At 51.2% G+C, this 24,421-nt stretch overlaps 2 protein-coding genes across 6 annotated transcripts; one reads left to right on the forward strand and one right to left on the reverse strand.

The window, feature by feature from the left end:
- Window positions 1-338: 338 nt before the first annotated feature.
- Window positions 339-16,414, forward strand: LOC121676499 (meiosis 1 associated protein). 5 transcript variants are annotated; one of them, XM_042053089.1, is made up of 10 exons: window positions 339-433; window positions 4,863-5,145; window positions 7,379-7,561; window positions 9,165-9,339; window positions 12,335-12,508; window positions 13,016-13,166; window positions 13,747-13,888; window positions 14,412-14,618; window positions 15,150-15,305; window positions 15,489-16,414. In XM_042053089.1, the coding sequence occupies exons 1-10, from the start codon at window positions 351-353 to the stop codon at window positions 15,627-15,629; spliced, it is 1,695 nt and encodes a 564-aa protein (XP_041909023.1). In that variant the 5' UTR covers window positions 339-350; the 3' UTR covers window positions 15,630-16,414. The 5 variants fall into 5 exon arrangements, with proteins under 5 accessions (XP_041909023.1, XP_041909025.1, XP_041909027.1 ...); XM_042053090.1 differs by having other exon boundaries at window positions 354-480; XM_042053091.1 differs by lacking the exon at window positions 15,489-16,414 and having other exon boundaries at window positions 15,145-15,242.
- A 1,321-nt stretch (window positions 16,415-17,735) lies between these two features.
- DOK1 (docking protein 1) lies at window positions 17,736-24,084 on the reverse strand. The gene is made up of 5 exons (XM_042053088.1): window positions 23,983-24,084; window positions 23,516-23,809; window positions 21,167-21,275; window positions 20,862-21,034; window positions 17,736-19,279 (listed from the first exon to the last, which is right to left on the reverse strand). The coding sequence occupies exons 1-5, from the start codon at window positions 24,043-24,045 to the stop codon at window positions 18,155-18,157; spliced, it is 1,764 nt and encodes a 587-aa protein (XP_041909022.1). The 5' UTR covers window positions 24,046-24,084; the 3' UTR covers window positions 17,736-18,154.
- Window positions 24,085-24,421: the final 337 nt, after the last annotated feature.

The following is a 24,421-nucleotide window of genomic DNA, read 5'->3' on the forward strand; positions in this document are numbered from 1 at the left end:
TTAGTTAATGATTTCTCGCCCTCATCTGGCCCACATTCTTTAGCCCTTTAATCACCTTTCCAGCCCTTAATCCCCTCTGCATCTTCTGATTCCTCCAACGTCCTTGAAGGGCCAAAAATTTACACTCCCAGATGTCCAATCTTCCAGCTCCCTTTGGCTTTGTTAATTGAGGCTTGCCGGGGTTAATTTGGGAAAAATTAATGTTTAGGTGATTGAATGATCAAAGTAACAATAATTTAAGCGGTGCAGCATGCGATGGGAGGGTCACAAAGCGCAGGTTTTGGGAAGCAGAGCGATTCCCGTTTTCCCGAGCATCCCAACCTCGGGATTGCGGGAAGCTCTCGCTGCGCATGCGCGGCGGCCCCGCCCGGCCGGGACCCACCCGGGATCCGCCCGGGATTCGGGACAGGACCGGGAAACCGGCCCCGCCCAGGTGGGTCCGGGCCTGGATCGCGGCATTCCCACGGGAGCAGCTCCGGGGTGAGCCGGGATCGGGAAGCGCCGCCGGCTGCGGGGGGAGCGGCACCGGGCAGGGCCCGGCCCCAACCGCGGGCACGGCAGCGGGAAAAGGAGCTTTCTTCCCAAATTCCTTAGGGAAGGCCTTCTCCAGGGTATTTGGGAGTTGGGAGGTGAAAAACGTAAACCTGTGCTTCCGTGGGAAGTTAATAATTAGTCCTGACTTCCCGCGTTAAATGCAGCTGAGGCATCCAAGGATAGCAGCCTCGGGCAGTGCTGCCGTGGGGCAAACGTGAAGGAAAACGTGGGGAAAAACCCAATTCAGGGATGGAAGGTGCCCCTGAAAAAAACAGATGGGCCAGAGGGGTTTAGTCCTGGTTCTGCTTTAATTGCAGCACCAAAATGCTCCATCAAGGCGCCAGGTTGGGGGAACAAAGCTGGAGCCCTGTGTCCCTCCCCGTCCTTCCATGCCACAGCAGGGAAAAATGCCATGGCAGCAAGGAATAATGTCTGGAAAACACAAATGGGATGTGAGGGAGTCCAGCAAAGCTGCTGGTTTACCTGACACCCCTTGGTGGCATGGCCACCCTTCAGGCACACATGGCTGTCACAGTCCCAGTACAGCCCAGTACAGGTGTCCCAATCCCTGTCCAGCTGTCCCAGTCCCTGTACAGGCCAGTACAGGTGTCCCAGTCCCTGTACAGCTGTCCCAGTCCCTGTACAGCCCAGTACAGGTGTCCCAGTCCCTGTACAGCTGTCCCAGTCCCTGTACAGCCCAGTACAGGTGTCCCAGTCCCTGTCCAGCTGTCCCAGTCCCTGTACAGGCCAGTACACGTGTCCCAGTCCCTGTCCAGCTGTCCCAGTCCCTGTACAGCCCAGTACGGATGTCCCAATCCCTGTCCAGCTGTCACAGTCCCAGTACAGCCCAGTAGAGATGTCCCAATCCCTGTCCAGCTGTCACAGTCCCTGTACAGCCCAGTACAGGTGTCCCAATCCCTGTACAGCTGTCCCAGTACAGCCCAGTAGAGCTCTCCAGTCCCTGCAGAGACCTCAACAGCCAGAGCCACCTCAGCACATCCTGGTGTTCCAGGTGGGACGTCCCACAGGATTTCCTGTGGGACCAGTGCTGCCATCCCTTGCTCCCAGGATCCAGCCACCAGTGAGGGGGTGTTGCTGCCTTAAGCTTTTAAAAAAAAACCCAAAACAGTACAGGAAATATGAATATGAAAATGTCACAGTAAGACTGAAACTTTAGACTCGGAGGTCATATCCAGGGTAGAAGGGGTTCAGGTTGTAGGAGCCATCGGAATGCAGGGACCTGGAGGACAATTCCAGTCTGCTCCAGCACGTGGCTGTATCCCAGGATTTTCCATGCAGCCTCAGGGGCGATTCCCTGCCTGCAGCACGTTCTGGGCCCATGAATTATTTGTGTTTCTGTCAGGTTAGTGTGTGTGTGTTGACATGGTGTCATCCCGGGTTCTTAATCAAGATGCCAGGGAAGATGGAGCACCTGCCCCCTGAGGCTTCATTAGCCGTGCCCATAATCTCATCACAGAGTTATTACAATTCCTATAAAGTTTAATTCTGAGAATTCCAGCCTGTCACTCAAGCACAAGGTCCCCCTGATAGCACAGCTCTCATGGTGGGCTTTGAGTTGGCTGTTGTTCCACAGGAGCCCCTGGGAGTTCTGCAGGAGCTTGTCCTTGCTCTGCTGCTCTGTCCACACACTGGTGGTTAAGGTTTTATTATTTTTACTCATTTTTAGTGATTCAGAATTTAAAAATGCCTTTTTCTAAACTCCTACAATGTTATGGTTCCTCTTCTTTTGAGAAAAAACAAAAACCCTATAAAGGTTATAATGAGTGATTTTAACACTAATATAAAGTGACGATTCTTACTAAGGTTTGATGATTTTTCTGTCAGTAAAAGCACAAGTCTAAAGCCATTTATTCATGATTGATTAGAGCACTGATGAATAGAGTAACACATAATATCTTCTATTATACAGGCTCTGGAATAATCTTGTTTTCAGTAGCTTGATTTTATGCGAGCTCTTTCGCTTTTTAGTCTTTATTCTTCTGTTGATCCCAACCTTTTAGATAAATCCTTTCTAGGCTAGGTGGACAAAAGGATTCACACCAGAGTGAATCCACACTGCACAGCCAGTTTATTTTCTAGTAAACCCACTTATTTCTGCAGCTTGATCTGTTTTGCACATGACAATATTCCTTTTTCCCAGGGTTTTGAAGCTTACTCTGAAAATGGCACCTTTTTAAACCAATTATCTTTAATCCTCTTTAACCAGTGGCTTTGTTGCTACACCTTTTTAGACTTGGATATTATTTAATAATGGGTTTTTATAACAAACTAAGCATGTAGGATGATGTGCAATTGCAGAATGTCCTCAGCAGCCACAAATCACTCATTATAAAGAAGTTTTCTTTCTGTCCCTTTCTAGTTCTGCAGAATTTATGTCTCCTTGCGTTGTGCAAAATGCACATCACCAGCCCTGACACCTGGAGAGTTCTGTTTTATTGAGCAATCACTTAATGTCAAATCAGCTGCCAGGACTTGCAGTTTACACAATTCTCATGGAACTGTGGTGGAATCCCATGGGATGGGCTCTGTCAGTCCACCCAATGCCTAAATGAGGATGTCATTTTACCACAGCAACCACTGACACAGAATTCCTCAGTTCTCCAGCCTCACCAGAGCCCAGGGAGGGCTATAAAAGAGGTCAAATATTGTACAGAGTGCTGCGTATCAATCATGTTAATATTGCTAAGCAGAGATTAATTAAGACACCACAATTATGAAGAAATGAAATTCAGTTGGTAAAGAGTTGATGAGGGGCTTATTTTACAAAACCAATTTAAAAGAAGCATAGTCCTGTAGAGCGCCAAAAATGAGAGAATTCATTCAAAATTAGGAAAACTCTGTCTGCTTCAGCATCAAAGCTCATTTTCCTCTCTGAAACCCATGCTAAGGCCCAACTCTGGTGGATTTCTGACAGGGTGGGTTTTGTTTCCTTGTTTGAGAAAGCTCTGGGGGGTTGCAGAGTTCAGTAGCATTGAAGCCTCATCAGAAAAAATTCAGACAGACAAGTCCTTTCCCAGATTCAGTCATGTAATTGAGTAAACTCTGCTGTAAATTGAAAAGCTCCAGGAGAGACACTGATTAAAGTGGTATCTGGCAGTTTTTCATTTGACAATCTAATTCTATCAGAGGACTAATCAAAGCAAGATACCTACATGATCTGTATCTGTATTTATAATATTTTCACCAGCTCTGAAGTGTTCACCCCAGTTTTGAAATTCAGGCTGTGATCACTCTGTTTTGCCTGCACTGACAGGCATCCTAAGGAATCCTAGAAATTCAGATTTTTCTCTGATGATTCTTCAGCCAGATAGAAACTAATTTCTTGCTCTTCCCAAGCCTTGCAGAAATTCTTACTCCAAAGTGCTGGAGGCTGTAGGAAATGTAGTATCTTGTCTCCTTGGTGACCATAAAAGAGCTGTTTGTGTGAGCTGAGCATACCACACAAGTGACAGGCCTGGATTCTGACCAGAGCCTGACTATGTGAATCCAAGGCTGCTTCAAACTTTTACTGATTCTGCTGGGAAGGAAGCTGTAGGAAGAAAAAATGATCCTCGTTCATATTGAGAAGGTGCATGCAGTCATACGAACACTTTTCTTTTTTGAAGCATTTCCTGTATCTTTAGAAACAGCACTGAATGTTTTGCATGGATTTAGTGAAGGTAGGATTTTAGAAAGGCTCTTTGCTCACCAAGTAAAAAAGAGAATTTTTTTAACAGGAAAATGCTCTTGTGCTTAAGATTGAAGGGAGATTGGGGGGGGTGGGGAACAAATGTCATATTCAAGGAGCTCATCCCAGGTGTTTGATGCTCTGAAGAACAAGGGTTGGCTCTCCACACCCACAAAGTAAAATTCATGGATATGCAGGATTTTCTTGCTGTGTCCTGCTGGCCTTTTTTAGCTACAACAGCTGGGGATGAAGGAGCAGGGACTGTTCTCCCCAGGGTTTGGGTGCAACCTCCTGGCCAGTGCAGAATTAGGAGGTGGAGTTCCCAGTCTTGTTTTCCAGCAGCTGATGGATGCACCAGAGCCAGGCTGGGGGACCACCTCACAGCTCCATGCTGCCAACATTTGAAACTGCTCCAGCTGCACCTGTAAGAGCCTCTCTGCCACATTTTTCTTCAGTGAAAACATTCTGTTTCCTGACCACATGCATCTTCCCTTTTCTTCCTGTGGGTTTGTGAGAGTATGGACAACAGTTGCTTTGGAGAAGGATTAGGAATCTAAATTATTGGTGAGCTGTGATTTCAAGCAAATGGGAAAGGGAGAGCCTCCCTCATTGCAGTTCTTTATTTATTTCTCCCGTTCAGATGCATCACCAGGCACGTAACACCCACAGAAGCCATGAATTCCAGAAGATTACCCTCAGAAACACGGAGAATTTTTCCTGCTGCTAAAGCCCCCAGCCAGCAGCCATCCCGCATCCTGGTGGTGGATGTCACCTCTCCTTCCTGGGCCAACACTTGCTCCGTGCTCTCCGAGGCTCTGGAAAACGTCCTGTGCCTGGCATGTGGCCTGGCAGGGCCCTGCCGTGTGCCCCTGCTCAGCCTCTACATGGTACAGCCTCAGCAGGAGTGTCTGCTGCCCTTCACGGTATGCCCCAGGCTGTGCTGCTGCTCAGGAAAAAAAAAAAAAGTTATTATTTATATCTAAATTTATCTCTAAAAATCTGTATTCAAATTTATATCTAAATATCAACCCTTGTCAGAGCGATCGTTTCACGGACCTCACGGAAGAGGTGAATTTTCTGAAAGGATGAAGTTTAAAAGGAGTGTCATTTTTTATCTGGTGTGCATAAATTAGGTTTTGTGCTCTTCCTTGCTAAAACATCTGGTTTGGAGCATCTGTTGCACCTTTCATGTGCTGCTCTGTGCTGTACTGCTTCTCTGTCAGAATTTGCACACACAACTCGAGCTGTAATAATTTGGACACTGAACAAATACTACCAATGTGTGAGAGGTTCTAGATGTTGAAGGGGAAAGGTGCAGAGTTAAAATAACTGTGCTGAATTTGAGAAATATCCTGAAATCATAGATATCACAGAATTACCTGGAAGAGTCCTCTAAGACTAAATCCAACCCAAAGCTCAGCACTGCCAAGCCCACCACTAAACCATGTTCCTAAAGTGCCACATCCACACAGATTTTAAATATAGAGATCTAAATCACTAAGAACAAGTATTGCTCTCATTTAGGGCTCTGCAGAGGAATAAATGTAGATGCAGAATGAGTAGCAGCTCTGCAGTAATAGTTTGGGAATACAAATATGCATCTCAAAGTTCACAAGAATTTTTGAAGATTGTTAGAAGCCATCACACTGAGCACTCTCATTTACACGTCAGTGTGAACACACAGGATTAACCCTTCCACTTTATCCAGCACTGGTGGAAACGTTCTGAAAGGTTTTGTCGAGTCTTCACCTGGGGAAAATAAAAAATCAGAGGTCAAGAGTAAATTAGCAAATGGGATCAGCAAGAAGACTCTGGCTAATGGTGGTGTTTATTTTGTAGAAAAGGTTATAGGTGATGTGACAAGGATAATCTTATGACTGCTGCTCCTGATCAGGTGACTTTTTTATTTAAACAACAATTCCTCATTTTGATGGCCACGGTTTTTAAAGATAGAGGAGCCCTTAGATCACAGTTTGGCTTTCTTCGTATCACAGGCTATTCTGTTTCACTGAAGTACGCCTATCTCATTAAAGCTTCCTTCCAGAAAGCCGTCTAGTTTTGATCTGAAGATAAAACAAGAGGGGTAATCAAGTACTTCTCTTGATAGTTTCATCCAGTGGTCAATAATTGTCATTTTGAAACTTGCACCTGGTCTCTAATTTTCATTTATTTGCTTTGTCTTCCAGGGATTTCTTAATATATTTACCCTTCTGTCTAGATTGAAAAACCCACTTGTTATTTTATCCTTTCTTCCTCTAAATAGAAGCAGGTTCCTTCTCTGTTCTGGCTGGTAAATCAAGAACAAATTATAAGTTTAACTGCAAAACATTTTTACAATAATTTTAATAATTTCCAAGCCATTCTTTGTATTCCCTCTGCTGGTTTTTTGGGGGCAGCATTCCAGTAGTAGACATCAGCTGCTGTACTGAAGCTGTTTTTCAGAGCTGTGTTAAAGGGTGCTTGTTAGACAAATCACATGAAGTCAGGAAAGCCCCAGAGCTGAAAATAGAGGTGGGGAGAGTACATGGGGAAGTGTCACACACAGTTACCCTGGTTTTAATCTCTCCTTGGTGCTTGTTTATGGTCTCTGTTCCCACTGGTCTCCCCAATAGGAGAGCCCATGAAGCTTCCCTGGAAAGGGCAGGGAGGAGAAAACAGAGAAATCAGAGAAAAAGTAGATAACTGTGGGGGAGAGCAAATGGTGACAAGATAAGAAATCAGGACTTAAGCATCAAAAAATTTAATGTGGGAGTGAATAACAACTGAGCAGAGCCCTTCCACTGTTCCCACTCAGTCCCACTGAAAGCTCACCCTGCAAACCACGGCTCAGATGTGCTTCAGTGACTCGGGGGCTCCACACACCTGAAGCAAACGAGTCAAATGTTCACCTGCTGCCTCTTCAGTGAGGAAGGTGACTTCTGGCAGTAATGCCTTGTATTGTTTTAAATAAATTTTGTAGAGTTCACTCAATATCTTTCCTGAGCCCACCATGGACCAGTTTAGCTGGTGGGTCTGTCTCAAATCTGAGTTCTTGCTGAGGAAGGTGCACCTGAAGGTGAGCTGACATCTCTGTGACCAGCAGCCTTTTTCCACATTATGGAGAGGTATTTCACATTGTTTACCAGCCTTTCCTGCTCCTTGAACTCTGTTTTACAGCAAGTGAAAGAAAACTTTGCCCGAATTCAAGCCTGCCTTTCCGAGCTCCGCTCGCTCCCGGCTGAAGGCTGCTTCCCCCAGGGGGGGAATGGAGTGGTGCAAGCTGTGCAGGATGGATTGCAACAATTCAAGCAGTACAGCAGGCACACGGCAGCAGGAGGCTCAACAAATAGTTCTGTTGAGGTAAGGAAATGCTGGGAAGGGAGTGGGAGCCAGCCCACATCATTGTGCTTTATAAATGTGTATCTCATGTGCAGTGAACGTGCTGAAAAATTTCAGTATTCAGCATTCTGGTTGTTTCAGAGATCCACTGTCCAGAAATTCTGAAGGAAGATATCAAGTGCTTAAATCCCTCTGGACAGATTCCTGTGGAAAAGGGGACATATCTAGGGAAAGCTGCATGTACAGCAGTCCTGGCCCAGGATGTGATAGATTTTGGTGGCTGTGTTCTCAGCTCTGAATGTGTGTTTTTGCATAAAGGGGAGGGAAGCTGCTAATAACACATGAGAACAGACATATGAGTGCAGAAAGCAGAGCACGGTTCACAGGAGGAAGTATTTTTTTTAAAGCAGTATCAACTGACATGAAAGAACAGGGGAAAGGACTCACACAGAAATGGTGTTTTCCCCTGGACATAAGAAAATATTAGCTCCAAGCAGTTTTGCATTTCAGACTTCCCAGGCCCAGGGTCCACCTGCCAGTCTTAAAAAAACCAGTCTTAAAAAACAAAATGAGATTTCCCACAAGTGAAACTTCCCAAGTCTTTCTGCTTTGTTTAGGTCCTTAAACCCTTCCAGAGTCTCACAGAGCCACGCTGTGATCAGGCTGTAGTTGAGGCTCACCCCCAGTGTCTGTCCAGGAAACCTTTCTCCTGATTTTCTGCTTTTCTTAGGGCTTTGAGGTATTTTTCCTGACCATTTGAAAGGTGATTTGTGCTTTAACTCTAAAGCTGGGGGTTGGAATGAACAGAGCACACTTTGGACACAAGACCTTTCTTGTCACACAACAAAATCCAGGATATTTTCTGGTGTACTTGAATGAACAAGCTACCTTCAAAATTAAGTTAATCCACGGATGTAGGGAGTTTTTACTCTGCTAAGCAATCCTTGTTCCTCTAGATTATGCAATTTTATTGTACTTCTCTTTGCAAGGGGATGTAAGACATGCTGCAGGGACAGGCTCTGATCACTGACAGGCAGGAGGGAGTTTAACCCTTACAAAAGGCCAAAAAAAGTTTCAGTTAAAGGCCTCTTTCTGCTTCAGATACTTAAGTGATTGCAGTTCTCCCCCCCCATCACAAGCATCTTTTTATGCAGAGTAAGTTGAATTTTTGTTTCCTTTTCTCCATATCAGACCAAAACTGGGCAGTGGGAATCACACCTACTGCTGCTCTCTTGGGAAATATCTTTAGGATAGACTGAATATGTAAAAAAAAAATAAAATTCCCATTCAGCTTTTGAGGGAGAAGGCCAAGTTTAGTCTGTTTGAACTATAATTAATGTGGAAGTCCCTTCTTACACACAGAGACTCACTGATCACAAGTGCAAAGCACAGAGCACAAAACCTGTAGATGTTCCTCCAGTGAACCCTCTCAATCCATTTCAAATTGGCTTAAATGTGAGCCAAAACTCAAAAAAATTGCTTATAAATCTGCTTTAGAATAGATCAGCTATTTCAGCAAGATTTCTCCTCTCTCCATGGTAAGACCAGTGCTACTCAACATCATCACCTCTCAAGAGAAAATTCGGGTACAGGCATCTCCTGCATGCTCTGATTTGTGTTCCAGATCATGATTTTGACCAGCCAGCCCAGCAGAGAAATGGTAAAGCAGCTGGAAAAGAAGCTACAAGACATAGACCTGGTGAGTCTGCGAAGAATACAGGTCATTGAGGTTCTGAAGAGAGATTTCCTGGAGCCCGAGGACGTGGAGCAGTGTGTGCTAGCAGAGGAGCCCAGCAGTGGTGAGTGGAAGGCAGTTTTAGGGAAGTTATGGCTTTGGGCAGCACGACAGCCACTGGTTCTTGCTCTGGTCCAACCTCTGCCACTTCCCTTTGGGCCATTTAATGTCCCTTAGGTCAGTGGGAAGTGCTGTGCCTGGAGGAAGTCTGTAGCACAGCACTTCTCTGGGCCTCAGAGAACTTACAGACCTCATGTATTACTTCAGCTCTGGGTATTATTTAAAATTCATGTGTGATACAGCTTTACTGGGGGGGAGGGGGTTAAAGACAAAAAGGCATCGAGTTATGGGGGTTACACACTCTAAGCATGGAGAAAAGCAGCAGCAGGTAAGCAAGAACAGTATCAAAGACAAAAAACCAGCTGATTAAGAGGCTTGGTCAGTGAAAGTAACTCTTCCCAGCACTGTGCAATGTGCAGCCTGGGAGAGAGGATTAGAAGGGGTTATTTCTGTTTTTCCTGAGGGACAGGCAGTGTTGTCCCTTGCTGTTCATCTTCTTTTGTGGTTGCAGTAGCAAATTTCTGGTCAATTGTCACAGTAGGGACTGGGAATCCTGCAGGGAAGCCCTGGAAGACTCAACTCCACAGAGGAAGAGATGTTCTGTGCCTCTCTGTCACAGGGATGCTTTAGGGAATGCGAAACCCCACCATATTATTTTTTAAAGTGGAGTTTTGTGTAGCCCTTTCACCCAGTAAATGGAATGAAAACATAAATGCGGACATCAAGGCCACTGAAATGTCATGTGCTGAAATTCTAATTTTCTGAGTAGAAGAGTCAGATGAACTACTTGCTAAGAAAAGCAACAGGGGATGAATAGGTCAAATAATTTGAAAAATGAGCCCACCTGGTTTATGATATCCATTGGAGCTCCCTTCTTCTGTTTCAGAAAAAAAAAAATCCATTTTACTATTAAAAAATTGCGGTAAAGAGCATTGAATTTGCAAGATCCAGTGTGCAGGAAGTGCAAGGTTAGTGCTGTCTGGAACTACAAAATAAATATTGTGGTGCAGCACTTCATCAAGAGCTTCATTTCACTGAGGAGATTTCTTCCATTAGTTTATTTAGGGGCTATTTGAACCTACTTCTATTTTTAGTATGCAGAGCAGGATCAGGATATCCCCTCCACAGGCTCATTCCCAGGGTAGTGCAGCTGGGGAAGACTTCAATATTTTGAAACTCCCCCACTGGCAAAACTTAGAACGGCTTTGAACATGCTGAGATTTCGGAATCAGAACAAACTGATTTAACTAAACCCCATGCAGAGCAGGACATTTGAGGTGGGAATAATCTGGGGGAGTAACCAACAGGCTGCCTGGCCTTTGGATGGGCTGGTCTCTAAATTGTAACCTATTAATATTATTTCTCTTCCCCTACCCCATTACACTCCCTGAAAGCAGCTTTGCCAGACCTTTTGCTAACAAAGGTTAATATTTGCATGTGCTGGAGATAACGGGTCCCAGCTATTTCTGTTTGGGAAAAACAAAAAACAAGCCCTGCAGATAAAGCACTAATGCATTTTTTGTGACCACAGCCCAACTTCTGCAAGTCCCAGGGCTCCTTTCTCTACATGGGCTCTGCTCTCCAGGACATTTGATTCCCATTGCACAGGAGATGTTGGCATCCCAACCTGTTTTTCCTAAGCAATGAATGCAGTGAATTTATTTGGAATTGTCATGTCTTGTGCCAGCTGCAGATGTGTAAGTGATTAAGTATCTATTACAGACGAGAAAGTAAAAAAAAAAAAAAAAAAAACCAAACAGGAAAATATTTACTGAGGGAAGATCTGAAGCATTTACCAGCCCCAAAACACAAATAATCCCCCTTGTCAGCAGTGTTTTGCTGTTTGTGAAAGTCAATTACATGGATTTCCTGGTGCTTTGTCTTCTGAGCTGTTAATGCCCTCTTCAGTGCACATCCCCGAGAGAAGCCCAAGTCCAAAATCCATAGGGAATGCCTCCAAAACAGGAGGGTGCATTCTGCAGGGAAATGGGAGCAAGGCTCAGTGTCAGGGCAAGGGGCTGGGCAGTGGAACAACTCCGTTCATGAAGAGTGGCTTCCAAATTTAAAAAAAAAAAAAAAAAAGAAGTAAAGAACAGAAAAAAATGGAATGAAAGGTCGTGGCAGCCAGGGACAGTCAAAGAGGATGATAAGGAAAGGTTTTTAGTAGCAAGGGCAGTGGGAAAGATCTCCTGTTGTGAGTGGGAGTCAAGTCTGCTTTGCTGCAGAGGCACAACCGATGTGCTCCTAGTGCCTTCCTCAAGGCTGGGAGGTGGGAACAGTCCAAAAGTGTGTCCTGCAGAGCATTTGAAGAATGGCAGTCATTACAGTAGTCCTGGGTTATTTGCCAGGTAGAAATGAATGAATTTCCATGATTTTTTTCTTTGGTTTTGGGGTTTTTTTTAAATGCACAGTGACGTTTTTGCCAACTAGAAGTACTGCATAAAGAAAAGATTTCTCAGTGTAGATGGATGTAGCACTGTTTTTTAATCCCCCTACCGGCCTGGTAAACACAAGGGGGGAAAAAAAAGGCTATTTCAGCTATTTATTCATCTTCTCAGAAAGCCTTTTCCACATCCTGGCTATATGGTAAAGCTATTTGTGCTACCAGACTGTACCTTCTGTCTTTATAAGTGGCTATATCACATGTCTTACGCAATTTGCAAATTGATTTTTTTTTCCCTTCACTTTATTTTATTTATCCTGTTTTATTTCTCTGCTGGACTTCAAGCTAGCTTCTTATTTAGATGCACCTCTGAGGTATTATTTTTGGGTGGGTTTGGGGTTTTTTTTTGCAAGGGTTTATATTGTTCATATCCTGCCTAACTCTGCTGTCCAGCCTACATTTCTCCGTGCCTAAAAGCTGGTGCTACATCACACCACATTTGTCTGCACCTCCAGCACAGGAGTTTAAGAATTGCTGGGTATGAGAAACCAGCGAAATCTTTTCGATGGCTGAAAATATTGGTGCCTTTTCACCTATTTTTTTCTTTTTCCTGCAGATATGGCAATCCTGGGAATGGACATCGAGGTGCAAACTGTAGAGGACAATGTCATCAGCCTGGAGATGCTGTTTAAAACGTGGCTCCATGACCAAGGCACAGAGAGGGAACAGCTCCATCTCCTCCTTCCCTCAGGAGGCTTCAGCCACGCTGCTGCACCCAGGAACACCTTAAGTATTTCATTTTCTTTCCCCTCTGCTCCCCTTCAGGGAGCTCCTGAATCCCTCAACCTTAAAGGTTACCCAGGATTTTCCTATGGGCATCTTCCCTCCCATTTAGAGACCTGAGTGGGATCTGTGGGTAACTGGGAAAGTCATCAGGCTTAGAAAGTTGCTGCTTTGCTACCATGGCTGCTGAGGCTGCAATAATTTCCATTCTGCAGCAAAAATGTGCCTGGAGGGGCATGTGAATTTATAGCAACGTGGTCAAGGTAAAAAGGAGCCTTTTAGAGCTTGAATAGCCCTGAAAATTGTGTTCAAAACTAAGAGTCTGTGCCAGAGCTGCACTTAAATAAAGGCTGTCTCACAGAGGGACTTGGGGACAGGTTGATGCTTGGTGTCAGGCTTTAGTGTTGTCCCTCCCTCAGTAACTGCTAGAAAACACTCATTTTTAAGTGCTTTGAGCATGTCATGTGCTAAACATTGCCAATTCCAGCAAGCTAAACCATTCTCCTTCTCCCAGTGTGCCTGAAGTGCGATTTGCAGGAGAGGCTGCTGGACCCAGCCCTGCTTTCAGGGCCAGCTGATGGCCCTGGGAGAGCAGCAGATCCCAGTTCTCCCTGGCACGTGGCAGCCTGGCCATCCATAGTGCTGCACAAACTCCGGGTGCTAAAGTAAGCGGTGCTCCTTGCCTTCCACTGGGTAACTGGGAGAGGGTGTAGGAAAAGCTTCACCTTCCTGTACATTATCATCCTGGGGCCTGGTGACATCACCAGGAGGCTCTGGGGTGCTGGTGAGCCAAATTGTGGTGTGAAAAAACCCCAGTTCCATAAGTCTTCCTCTCATGGAACAGCACAGCCCACATGCAGACCACGGTCACACCTGGTGTCACCACAGCAAGCAGTGAGTGTGACAGCATAGGTGTCATTCATGCAACAGTTCTTTCTCCCCAGTGAAATGTTTTATTGCAATAATTCTGCTCTCTCATTACCTAGTGAGGCCACAGCAATTAATTTGATGCCAGAGCCTGAGCTAATTAGTTGGAGTAGTAGTAAAAAGCAAGCAAAGCCTCACCGTGCTGTGATTTCACCTAAGAATTTGCTTTCCTGGCAGCAGTTCATGGCACAGGGCAGAGCACAGAGATGCTCTCCAGTGTCTTTTCTGAGATTTATTTATAGGAAAAACCAGTGTAATTTCTGAGCTATGCACTTGTTCTTAAAATCACGAGCACTAACACGAGCTGTGTCCCTGCAGGGCTCTGAAGTCTGAAGGGGTCTGTGAGTCTGTGCTCTATGGGCTGCCCTTCATCATCAAGCCCACAAGCTGCTGGCAGCTGGACTGGGATGAACTGGAGACAAACCAGCACAGCTTCCATGCTTTGTGTCACAGTCTCCTGGTGAGTGTGTGAAAATTGCAGTGTGATGGGGAAAGGAACAGTCAGTGCACACCTTGTAACATCTGTCTGGCCTGCACCAGGAAACATTTTAAAAGCTCCAGCTTCATCTCATGGGCCAGAGTTGGGCTTGGAAATCCTTCCATCTACTGGAAAGATGCTACAGCTCATCAGACCTTACAGAAGACCTTCAAACCTACCAGAAATGAGTGTTTGGGGGTGTGAAGTGCAAACATCAGGCTGGAGTTAAGACTTGCGGCTTTAATTGCAAAAATAATTAACCAAGGCTTGGAGTGTGGAGAACTGGCCGTTACTGACAAGCTGTAAAGCAAAACTGGGTGTTTTTCTTAAGAATTGACTTGCTAAAAGAACAAAACAAATGCCATACTGTCCTCAGCCCTACTGCAGAATAGTTTCCCTTCCCTGGTGTGTGGGCGTGCCTGCCCTGAGCCCCACAGCTCCCACGGTGGCAGTGCTGAAGGAAGTGGCTGTTGCCTGTTGTTCACACCTGGATTTTGCCCTTTAGAAAAGGAAGTGGATGCTCTTGGCCAGGCGTGAGCCCCAGAACACTGGACCAAACTGGAACGTGGTGGTGCATCCCTATTATGTCATTGTCCCCTCCGACTCTGCCACTCTCCTGGTGAAAGCAGTGGCCACCAGAGAGCTCCTGCTGCCATCAGCCTTCCCAGCCCTCCTGGCTGAGCACCCTGATCGAGTCCAGGGCCCCATCGAGGTGAGTCACTCATTATCAGCTCTCATTATCACCTCAGCAGATACCGAGAGAAGGAAATGGCTGTGACAATGTCTAGTGACAGCTGGGATGTGATGGAGCACTCCAAAACTCCTTCCCAGCAGACAGCTCTCTTCATGGACAGCAAATACCTGTCCTTTGGAGCAATTTGCATGTCTGTTGGGGGGGAAGAGGCCTTGTGAAGCATAGTTGAGGGTGACAGTGCCCAGAAAGGGTGCTCCAGCTTGTTGGCTGGTTCTGGGCATAGGGAAAGACAGGACTGCATCCTGCAAGGGAATGTTTAAATCCATTAAGATCTGTTTGCAGATGCCTCTTGCTCTATACACGGCTAAGAGTGCTCCTTGTGGGTAGCAGCACAGCCACAGATCCCTTTTACCCTTCACTGTAGGGTGGCTTAGAGTGTCTACAACTCTGTCCCTGAAAAGGAAACCCAAAAAACCACAAACATGCAAACCCCACAGCCTCTACCTGTCACATCCCGTAGCAAACTCAAGTTCTTTCTTCCAAGAGCAGAGTGCCCTGAACAACTTGGAAGTGGAAGTTGCTTACAACCCCTTGCACCTGAAGAGCAACCTCTACAAATACCTGAAGAGTTCCTTGTACAAACCTCCACACCGGCAGCAGCCCCAGCCCCAGGAGCACCGCCCGGAGCGGCACCAGCCCAGGCAGGTGAGTCCCTGTCTGTGTGAGCAGCCTGGACGGGGTCTGATGTTCCCTCCTGGTCAAATTCCTGCAGGAGGGCTGCAGGCAGCTCCCTGTGCCCAGCAGGGCTGGGTGTAGCACCGGCAAGGCGAGGCACAGCCCAGCACCTCCTCCCACAAGATGCATTTGTGTTTTGTCTCTGTCTTGCAGCCTCAGAGCAGAGCCAAAGCTGCAGTGGCTCCCCTGCTGATGGCTCCCTCTCCTCTCCAAACGTTCAGACCAGCAGCAGCCAGGAGAGGCTCCTGTGAGGGCTCCCTGCTCCCCAAGGAGTACGAGGAGTTCCTGCAGTGAGCACCAGGACCTGCCCCTGGGCAGCCACAGGTCCTGGCTCAGCAGCTGGCCGGATGTGGTCAGGCAAGACACGGAGCTTGGCCTTGGTCAGACAGGCACTTCCCATCATTTGTTCCTCCTTGTTGTTGTTTCACGGTTGTGTTCGTCACCGAGCCAGTTCTGCAGGAAGTTTGCTGCTCGGGGACCCTCTGTCCAGAGATCCAGCTGTCCCCTGCAGCAGCAGCACCACGTATTTCCTGTTCTTGCCAGCACACGTCACCAGCCTGCCTCAAATTTGGGTTTCTGAGACTGGGCTAGCACAGGCCACAGATCACAGATCTGCGGGAGCAGAAGAGCTGCAGGCAGGGCAGGGAGGAAATCAGACAGACAAGGCAGGCAGTCGTGCTGAGCTGCCCTCATCCCACAGCAGCAGGTTCGGTGGGGTGTTTGAATAGGGGATGAAACAGGGCTCTTGAATTTAATCTTAAAGCCTGGAGTTCTGCTCTCCCAGATGATTTGGTTGCTTCCAAGATTGGCCTCGCTGTCCAATGCCCCAGCTCATGAAGGGGGTTGTAGCAAGTGCCAAGCCAGGGCAATTCCAGAGAATTCCTGCCCAGATGCCAGCCTGTTTTTCAGTGCAGGTGCAGGGCAGCTGCCCCTGGCACAGCAGGAGCCAAGGGCAGCTCGACCAAGCCAAGGTGGGGTGGTCTCACCAAGCCCCTGCTGCTGAGCACCAGCACAGTTTGTGTTCTACTTACTTGGTTCTGAAAGCTGTTTCAAAATAAAGTTATCCTCCATTAAGTTCATTTTGTGCCTGTGGTTTCTGGCATGTCCAGCACTGCTATCCCAACACCGACCTGTGCTTCCTGGGAAACAGCTGCAGGTGAGCAAGGGCACGAGGCAAACACCACGATCCCATCGGAGCCATCTCTTCTCCCGGGGATGCGAGCTCTGACAGGCCCTGCTATCCAACCAAAGGCATGGGCTGGCTCTTCTGTGCCCTGGCATCTCATCAGGCAGCTGCTCGCAGCAAGACATCAAGGACAGGTATCTTGGAAGACAGGGCAGACACCCAGGCAGGCCACAAGGACTGTTGGGTGCCGGAAGGAGCCATGGGCAGGAAGGAACACACAAATGGCCCAGCCTGGGGCCTGCAAACCAGTCAACATAAAAATGATAAAATCAGGTCCAGGGAGGGGGCAGCAGGGAGGCAACAAAGTTTCTGGAACCACCTCAGCCTCCCTCAGATATCCCAAAACCCATTAGACTTTTTCCCTTCTCCTGCAGCAAAACCCCAGTGGAGAAGAGGACCCAGCAGAGGGGAAGAGCCACAAGTTGGTCCTGGCCACAGCTAAGCTATATTTTTACAGGACTGAGGCTTTCCTCCTGCAACTTGGGCATCAGATAAATGCCCAGAGCTCATCCCCTTACCACCATCTCACCAGCCTGGGGACCTGAACCTGAACCTCCAGCCTTCCCCAATGGTTTGGTTGAGCTGGGGCTGCAGAAGTCCTGCTTAGCCCTCTGCACAGGAACAGCACAGTGCTGCCTGTCACACTGGTATCACAGGCTGCTAAACCTGCAGAAGTCACCAGCAGCCCCATCCAGACGTGGGGGCAGCCAATGCCAGGGTGCCTGGTCTGGCACCACATAAAAAGGACATGAAATCTCTCAAAACCATTACCAGCACCAAAAGGAGAACCTGTTTTTCCCCTGGGTAGGCTTCTGCCCAAGGCTGGCCACACAGCAATCACCCAAACCACACAGCAGGGATCACAGATTTTGCCATTAAAGTCAATGGGATCCAGACTGAGCCATTCCAGGCCTTTCAAAGCAGCTGGGAACGGGGTGGGGGGGATCAGCATTGGGATCAAGCTGGAGAAGGAGAGCTACATTGAGCCACAGCACAGCAGCTGAGCTAGCACTTGTCCCTGCCCAGCCTTACGGCTGGAGGCCATCAACATATCTGAGCCTGACTCTCGTTTCCCTTAATCCCCTGGCATCAGGGCATCCCAGCCACAGCTCAACCTGGCAGGCACTTTTCTTTGAGGCTCCCTCTTAACTCAGTAGCATTGGCACAGGCACAAACGCGCACCTGCAACTCCCCATCCATGCCACAGGCAAACGTGTCGTTCTGAGACATGCAGACTTTAATACTAAAATAACTTTGTATAAAAATACTTTTGGAGACTGATGGCAAGCAGCCTTCCACGCCCCACAAAGGCACCAGAGCCCTGCAGCCTGGTCTGACAGGAAGCCAGAGCAGAGTCGGAGCAGCAGTACAGGGCAACACAGCCAGCCCTCCTGCAGATCAGAAGGCACAGTGGAGCCAGCTCCAGAGCTGGAGAAACACACTGGCACTTGCACCAGCCACAGCTCTCCTGCTCTTGCTGTTTCCCTCCAGGAAAACACAGCCCCTCAGCACTGGTGAGCAAAAGGGGCTCTGCCTGAGCCCGAACAACCCCAAGCCACCCCCCAGAGGAGGAGCCCAGCTGGCACTGGGATGCCCAGTCCCTCCTGAGATACAGATACAGAGCAGCAGCACCTCATATCTCCCCTAAGTCCTCATAGAGAGGCGACAAGCTGTACTCATCCACAGACTGCTCCTTCTTCTGCAGCTGCTGCGGCTTCACCACCTGGCTGTACAGCACCTCCACGTTGTTGTTGTTGCTGCTGTTGAGGCTGGGTTTGATGAGCACCTTCTCAGGGGCAGCGCTGCCCCACCGCCTGCCAGGGTCCTCCACCCTGTCTGCCCCTTTGGGGATAAAGGCTGCCTGGGGCTTGGGGGCTGGGACTGGCTTGGGGTTCTTGGCCTTGGCCGGGAAGGCGGGTACCGAGTAATCGTCAGTGCTGGGGTTGTAGGGGTACTCGTAGCCGCCCTTGCCGTCATGGCCCTGGGTGCGCCAGGCCTCGCTCGTGGGCCGCGCCTCGTCGTAGATGTAGGTGAGGGGGTGCAGGGGACGGGGAGCGCGGCCCTCGGGCTCGTCGTAGATGTGCTCCTTGTGCCCAGGGGGAGCCTGGCCACGACCCTCGGCCCGGCCCTGCCCCTCGGCCCGGACCTGCTCGTACGGGCCCGAGTACGGCAGCACCGGCAGCCACAGCTTTGGCTCCTCCACAGCCCCAGCGGGCACCTTGGCCCCGCTCACGGCCTTGCTGTCCACAGGGTCCGAGTACAGCGGGTCCGGCCGTGGCCGCAGGCCCTTCACTGAGTCCAGGGGCTCTGAGTACACACTGGATAGGTCCTCGGCCGGCGGCACAGCACGGAGCACCTTGGGCAGAGGGGAGCGCGGCGGGGTGCTGGACACCGCAGGCTTGGCCGGTGGCACAGGCAGCTCTGGCAGAGTCCGGCTCTTCAGCAGAGATGCAGCGTCTCGATCCTCTGCTGCTGCACCGGCCCTGGGTGCCAGCCCTGCTTTGGGTGCTGGGGTGTCATCCCCCTCGGCGGGCAGCTCCAGGTTCAGGTTGTCAGCCAGGGCCTGGCGGATCTGCACCATGCCAGGGCTGTCGGCTTCCAGCGAGTCGCAGCTCTGACGGTTCTCCTCCACCTGCGCCTTCTGCTCCTGGATGGAGGCTTCCACCAGGCGGAAGATCTCGTTGCCCTGCTTGGTCTCGAAGGTGAAGTTTCCAGGTCCTGAGTCACAGCGCCTGCCAGCCTCAAAGGAGAACATCACCTGAAGGGGAAGCAGAAGGGTCACATCTTGCTCAGCACCCGCTGACCCAGCACATCATGCAGGCTGTGCTTCCCACCAAAGGGCGTGTGGCTGCAGCACTGATCCTGCACATCCTGCAGGAGAGACTGCCCTGAAATCCTGCTCCTTCCACTCCCACACTGAGGGCCACCCTGTGTCCAGCAGCTGGGCAGGGAAAGGCCACGCTGGCCAGCAGCCCAGAACAAGCTGTGGAACCGGAACTGGAGCACACCTGAGGGGACATCACTGCTGGAGCCCTGCTGCCTTATGTGAGCAGTTCCAGCAGTTTCAACCACTGGCACCAAATAGTCCAGGAAATAACACTGAGGAGGGAGTGGGGTGAGAAGGTGAGTGACAGTTCAGCAGGGGAAACTAGTATGGAATGTTAGGTAAGAAGGGAGCAATCTGGAAGCAAGAGATACAAAAGGAAGGACACGGCTTGGCAGCTCGGCTACCAAGAGTAAGCAAAGCATTGACCTACCAGCATTAATCTGTTCACGGTAAAGATCCTCTAAAGAGAAGTCTCGTACCAGGGCTCTGCTTCCTCTGGTCTGAACACACTCTGGTGAGCAGGTTCCCACCAGCTGACACGCACACCCTTCCTGAGCCTCATTCCCTTAACCAGGGGGGATTTTCTGCCTCTCTCACAGGCAGCAGCAGCCCCTGTGATTGCTACAAAGGTCTCTGGGGACGAACTTCTTCTCATGGGTCAATGCTGCTGAACAGAAGCACAGTCAACCCCTCTCTGCTCAGGTCACTGTGGGTGCAGCTCCCCACATCCTGCAACTCTCTTCCCACCACCAGCACAGACTCTGCACATGAGCTGGACATCCCCACAGGGGCAGCTCGGTTTCCACCTCTGTTTTGGGAATGTGCCACAGAAAGCACCATCGGCAGAGTGCGGCCGACACGGTCACCGCTATAAACAGCCTCAGGGACACCACTAAACAGCCCCAGGGCCACCACTTCCTCCCTGTCCAGCGTGCCCCAGACCTCCTGCACTCAGGGTAGCAGCAAGGCAGATTGGGGACTCACTGCAGGAGGAGTCTGGAGAGGGACTCCGGAGAGGTCAGTGAGAACAGGAGCAGTTCGCCCCACAAAGTGAACAAATCCAGAGCAACTGGTGCCTCAAAGCCCCTCTGCTCTAGCCACCATCCTTAGGAGGGAGAGACTGAGCCCAAGGCAGAGCTAGGACTACCAGGAGCCAAGATCCCTGGATGCTGGGGAGAGCTTGTGTGCAGCACTGAGGAATGTCCCTGCTCACAGCACAAGCTGGGAAGCACTGGGATGGAGAAAGGGAGCGGCAGAGGCTGCAACGGCCTCAGAAAAAGTGGGACAACCACAGAGGGGATGAGTGTGCTGCCAGCCCATGCTCCAGCATGGTGACACAGGCGGGAACTGAGGACAGTCAGGGTGACATGTCCCTGGCAACTCTGCCATGGTCACAAGGGGCTGCAGCAGTCCTGGCATTTGGCAGGGCTGGCTGCAGGACATCAGCTCAGCCTTCCACAAGGGAACAGCTATGGGGGAGCACCTGCAGCACACGGGGCTCCCCATTCCCCACCTTGTCCCGGCCGTATCTCCGGAGCAGCCGGTAGGGCCAGACATAGAGGATCCTGTCCGTCCGTGGGTCCTTCAGGACGAGGCTGTCACGCTCGGCCTTGAGCACGTAGGTGCCACGCAGCTCGCACCGCTCCGCGGCCTCGGTCCGCTGCACCGTCACCCAGAAGGCGTTCACTGCGGGGACAGAGCTGCTCAGCGCAGAGCAGGGGCACACAGGCAATGCCCAGCGTGGCCCCAGCGATGGGGCAGCAGCAGGACAAGGCTCCATGGAAGGTGGCCCCAAGTCAGGGCAGCAGGAGGTCCCACCTTCGTCTCTGGAGTAGTAGATGGAGTTCACGGCCATCTCCAGGGCTGGCGCCTCCCCGCTGCCCTCTCTGCCATACTGTGACACCACGCCATCGCTGGGGCCATTTCCCTGGCAAAGGAGAGCAGATCAGACCCAGAGTCCCCTTCCCACATTAGCCCCGGGCTCCCTTGCATGGCCTGGGTCCTGCTGCCCTCCCTGGCCCTACACAGCTTGGCTGTCCTGCACCCTGCTCACCCTACAGCCAGTGACAGCCCCCCCTGAGCCCACATGAACATGGATGAACAGGGCCAGGACGCACAGGAGGGACTTCCTTGAGCTCCTGGCAGCACCTTGTCCCAAGCTGGGCTCTGCACTGACAGGGTGCAGGGAAGCACAACCCACAGAGCTGCCCCCAAATCACAGCACAACCCCAACACACCCTCCTGGCCATACCAGCACAAGCTCAGGGGGCTGATGGCCTGCTAACAGGGGGTCTGTGTCCTGCCCAGGAGGAGGGGTGGCCCGCAGAGGGGAAGTGAGCAGTTCTATTTTAGCACATGCAGAACTGAAAGTGCAACACACACTGTCAGCAACTGTGTGCCAGCACGGTCCCAAAGGGCCTGGGGAGGGACACAGACCCTTGGTGCTTTCAGAGATCTTCCTCCAGAAAATCCCCTCACAAATTACAGACTCACAGAGCCCTGTGCAGCTGGCACAAGGGAGGGCCAGTGTGTGGCCAGGAGCTGGAGTTGTTCCGTGGGGCTGCAGCAGAGGGTACATCTTGCAAGAGGCGAGTGCCACAGTTTCAGTTTAAAACCCACAAACACGAGCTTCTTACCAACAAGCCCAAACGAGGCCCAAAAAAGGGCCATCCAGCCCTTGTGTTTGGGTCCTAAAACCTCATGTCGTGACAGCTGATAGCAGCAGCTCCTCCTCAGCTAAAGTATCCAGTGCAGCAGGGCTCCAGCCTGGGATTGGAAAGCCAAGGGCCACCTAATCTTCCACAGCCTTCTAAGGCTCCATTTGACTGCACTTTTCTTCATCTTCAAAAGGAAAAGAAAATTCTGTTCTGAACTCCAAATGAACTCAGGCTCCAGCTTCCAAGCTGCTGGACCCTGCTTACCCTCTGGGCAGCAACATGACACAAAATCACATTGATCAGCACTCCCAGCTGAAGATGCTCTGTGCAGAGAGGCCACGTGCAGTTCTTGTGCCTCCTGCTCCAGGTCAGGCCTTTCTAAAACACATGCCAGCCTTGAAGCCTTTTGCTTACAACTTCCTAAACTGTCAGCTTGCTTCTGGACCTCGGGCACACAAATAATGGCTCCCCTGAGAGGGATGGCAGGAGCACAGCCCTGCTCCAAGCAGGTGCTCCCTGGCCTGGCCACTACCCTGCCCCACTCCAAGGGTGTGTTGTGTCCCCAGCTCAGCCCCACAAGCCACTTCCAGGGCAAAGGCTGCAACCCCAACTGCATCAGGAGACACAGAGTCATTTTCACCAGTGCCTCCCGGCCCCGTCAGCCCTGGCATTTGCTGCACAGACACACTTGGCCTGGCAGGAGACTGCAGGGAGACGCACAAGGGACAAAGGTAAATCACACTCGGCAAACACCCGTCCGGGGGAGATCCTGGGATCACCAGCTGTGCAGCCAGTCCTCCTGCCAGGCAGCCCTGCCCAGCATTTCAAGCCTGGAATCGGCTGGAGCCCAACCAAGGGCCCTCCAAACACCTCCCAGGAGGGAGAGCCAGGACTGTGGGGTCGGGCAGGCATAGGCTGCTCTCCCAGAGGGCACGGAAAACCACACTCTCAGGGCACCCACTGCCCAAACAGCCTCGGGTGGTCATGCTGGCTGACCACCAGCCCCAGGGCCTGCAGGGCTAGAGGACCAGCACAGATGGGGTGTTCCCAGCAGCGAGCCCCAAGGCTGGGCAAGGGGGTTCCAGGCCCTGGAACCAGATGGGTCCTGGAACCGGGCACCACAACACTCTCGAAGCTCCGCTTCCGCCACTGCTGCTGTGGCAGGAAAGGCAGCAGTGGTTGGGCCAAGAGGAAACACTCCTCGGCCATCACCTGGCCTCCGGCCAGCTCTCTACAGGGGCGAGCACGAGCTCTGCACCGGGCAAGAAGAGCCCGACTTGAAATTTGGAGCCACACCCACGAATTACTGACAGCACGCCGAGGAGTCCCGCAACCCACAGCAGGAGCCAGCAAGAGGCAACCGGAGTGCCATGGCCGGGTGCTTTAAACCTGGGACCACTGGCGCTGCCTCAGGGCGTCCTTCCCTGTGCCGCCAGGTGGGAAGGGGTCACCCCCACACACACTGATGTCCGTGTCCCGTCCCATCCCCTCCACCCACCCCGGGGCTCACCGGGAAGGCGATCTGGCACAGCTTCGCCACCCATTCCTCGCTCTGCTGCTTCTCGGCCGCGAAGAGGAAGCTGCGGTCGCGGGTCTCCAGGCGGAAGGTGGCGGTGCCCGCGCGGGGGCCGCCCTCGCCCACCGGGGCCACGCTGGTGCAGTCGCTGAGCCGCACCACGGTGCGGGCGAGCCGCCGGGTGCCCGCCCGCCCGGCCGCCGACGGCTCCTTGCAGTCGAACACCTCGAGCCGGGCCACGCCGTGCTGGCTGGCGGGGTAGAGCGCGGACCAGCCGCGCTTCCAGCGCTGCGGGGAGCGGGGTCACACCGCGCCGGGGCCGCTCCCCACCCGGGCCGGCCGCTCAGCGGGAGCGGCGCCCGGAGCGCCTCCGCTCCGGCACCCAGCCGGCCCGAGGGCAGGGAGAAGGGGAAGAGGGGAAGAAGAAAGAAAGAAGAGAAGGGAAGGAGGGAGGGACCCACCTTGGTGCCGAACTTGTGGCTGTGCTGCACCAGGAGCGGCCCCTCCATGGCCGGCGGCTCCATCCCCGCGCGCCGCGCGCTTCCGCCCGCGCCACTGGGGCGGGGACGGGGCGGGGACCGGGCGGGGACGGGGACGCGCGTGTCAGGGGCGGGGCGCGCTCGCGTGTGCACGTGTGCGCGTGCGTGAGTGTGAACCCCTATGTGCACACCTGTGCGTGTGTGTGCGTGTGAACACGTGTGCATGCATGCGTGTGAACGCCTATGTGCACACCTGTGCGTGTGCGTGCGTGTGAACACGTGTGCATGTGCGTGAGTGTGAACCCCTATGTGCACACCTGTGCGTGTGCGTGAGTGCGAACACGTGTGCATGTGCGTGTGAACCCCTATGTGCACACCTGTGTGTGTGCGTGTGAACACGTGTGCATGCATGAGTGTGAAC

The sequence above is a fragment of the Corvus kubaryi genome, unplaced genomic scaffold, assembly GCF_017639235.1.
Source record: "Corvus kubaryi isolate FWS band 111438036 unplaced genomic scaffold, C.kubaryi_AGA036_p1.0 split1-131, whole genome shotgun sequence".
NCBI classification, from domain to species: domain Eukaryota; kingdom Metazoa; phylum Chordata; class Aves; order Passeriformes; family Corvidae; genus Corvus; species Corvus kubaryi.